Here is a 1,598-nt window from a genome sequence, read left to right as displayed (position 1 = left end):
CTGTGGAGCCATGAGCTGCCGCACCAGGTGGTGCCGCCCAGACTGCCGCGTGGAGGACACCTGCCTGCCCCCCTGCTGCGTGGTGAGCTGCACTCCCCCAACCTGCTGCCAGTTGCACCATGCTCAGGCCTCCTGCTGCCGCCCATCCTACTGTGGACAGTCCTGCTGCCGTCCTGCCTGCTGCTGCTACTGCTGCCAGCCCTCCTGTTAAAAACCTGGTTGCTGATTTTCAATTGCCCAGGACACAGTATCTCTGAACTTGTTCATCTCTTGCCCATCCCTGGACCACTAGGGGGTTCTTAGACATCTTTTCTTTTATGAAGGATATGAAGGACATAAGCCTCATGTTCTGTCTGATTCCATTCTACAATTAATACCTAGACCCTCCACTGAGGATACAGAAATGCTGCAAACCTACCTGCTGATTATCTGATCAAATTGCTTTGGATATATTATTTCTAATATTCCTGCAAGGTTGAAAATTACTGACACCTTGTGGCGCTTATCCATGAGAACCGCCTATCAGTCTGCATTTTCCCGTTTTACGATCTATTTTTATCTTCAGTTTACCTGAAGTTTTTTTCCAACATCAAAGGCACCAGAGTATGGCTAAGTGACATTCTTCACATGTCACCAGAGAGAACTGAAGCTCTTTACCCAACATTCAGCTTCTGAGAAGTGGGCAAGACTTTTCCACATGTCAGCATCTGATCCATCCTTGATTTTGGGATTACAGCAATCTTGCCTGTTGGTTATTTCAATTACATTGGTCACACAATATCTACTCTTATTTCCTAATAAATGTTATTCACTGGGCAAAGAAACCGTGGTCTGTGTTTCAACTTGTTTATCAAATGATTTAACTATTTATAGTGCAAATCACTCATTCAGTAAGAATGTACTGACTACCACTTCTTTTTATAAAAAGAATTATTTATTTAATTTTATTTATTATTATTATTTTTTAATTTGACCAGAGAGAGAGAGGTAAAGTGAGAAAACAAGCCACCTAGTCTGGGACTTGAACTGCGATCCAGCACCTTGAACTGTTGGGAGTCCAGCACCTTAACCACTACACCACTGGCCAGCTCCATGACTACCACTTCTAAAGCAGGACCCACAGAGGTCAGAAAAATGAAGGTCTGATCCCTGAGGACCTTATCATCTAGAAAGACAAGAATACATGTAAAAATTACTGCTTAAACATGATGATATAAATTATATTTGGACAACCAGAATTATAGTCAAATGATACTTAATAACAGGGATGCATTCTGAGAAATTTGTCACTAGGCAATTTCATCATCGTAAGGACAGGGTAAAGTATATCTAGATATTACAGCCTACTACACACCAAGGTTATATGATGTAGCCTGTGTTCCTTATAGCACCACCATCATATATGAAGTCCCTCATTAATCGAAATGCATTTATGGAGAGCATGACTGTAGTTTGTTTTGACCTGGTATGATCAACAGGAACCTTCTAAGTATTGCCTTGAGGCTATATCAACTGTCCTGCTCTCAGTTGTAATATATTCAGGAGACATCTTAATCATCTTGACTTCTCATAATGAAGACTATGCTGTTTACATCTGA

The 1,598-nt window shown here is 41.5% G+C and overlaps 1 protein-coding gene across 1 annotated transcript in view; it reads left to right on the top strand.

Moving 5' to 3' along the window:
* The window catches only part of LOC102472743 (keratin-associated protein 9-3), a 5,876-nt gene extending 5,665 nt beyond the window's left edge, over positions 1-211 (top strand). Inside the window, exon 3 of the mRNA XM_006155961.2 lies at positions 9-211. Within this exon, the coding sequence (XP_006156023.2) occupies positions 9-211 (203 nt within the window). The remainder of the gene's footprint in view (positions 1-8) is intronic.
* Positions 212-1,598: the final 1,387 nt, after the last annotated feature.

Source organism: Tupaia chinensis, unplaced genomic scaffold (assembly GCF_000334495.1).
Source record: "Tupaia chinensis unplaced genomic scaffold, TupChi_1.0 Scaffold000477_1, whole genome shotgun sequence".
Classification (NCBI taxonomy): domain Eukaryota; kingdom Metazoa; phylum Chordata; class Mammalia; order Scandentia; family Tupaiidae; genus Tupaia; species Tupaia belangeri.
Note: the sequence above shows the minus strand (reverse complement) of the source record. Positions and strands in the feature narration are given on the sequence as shown.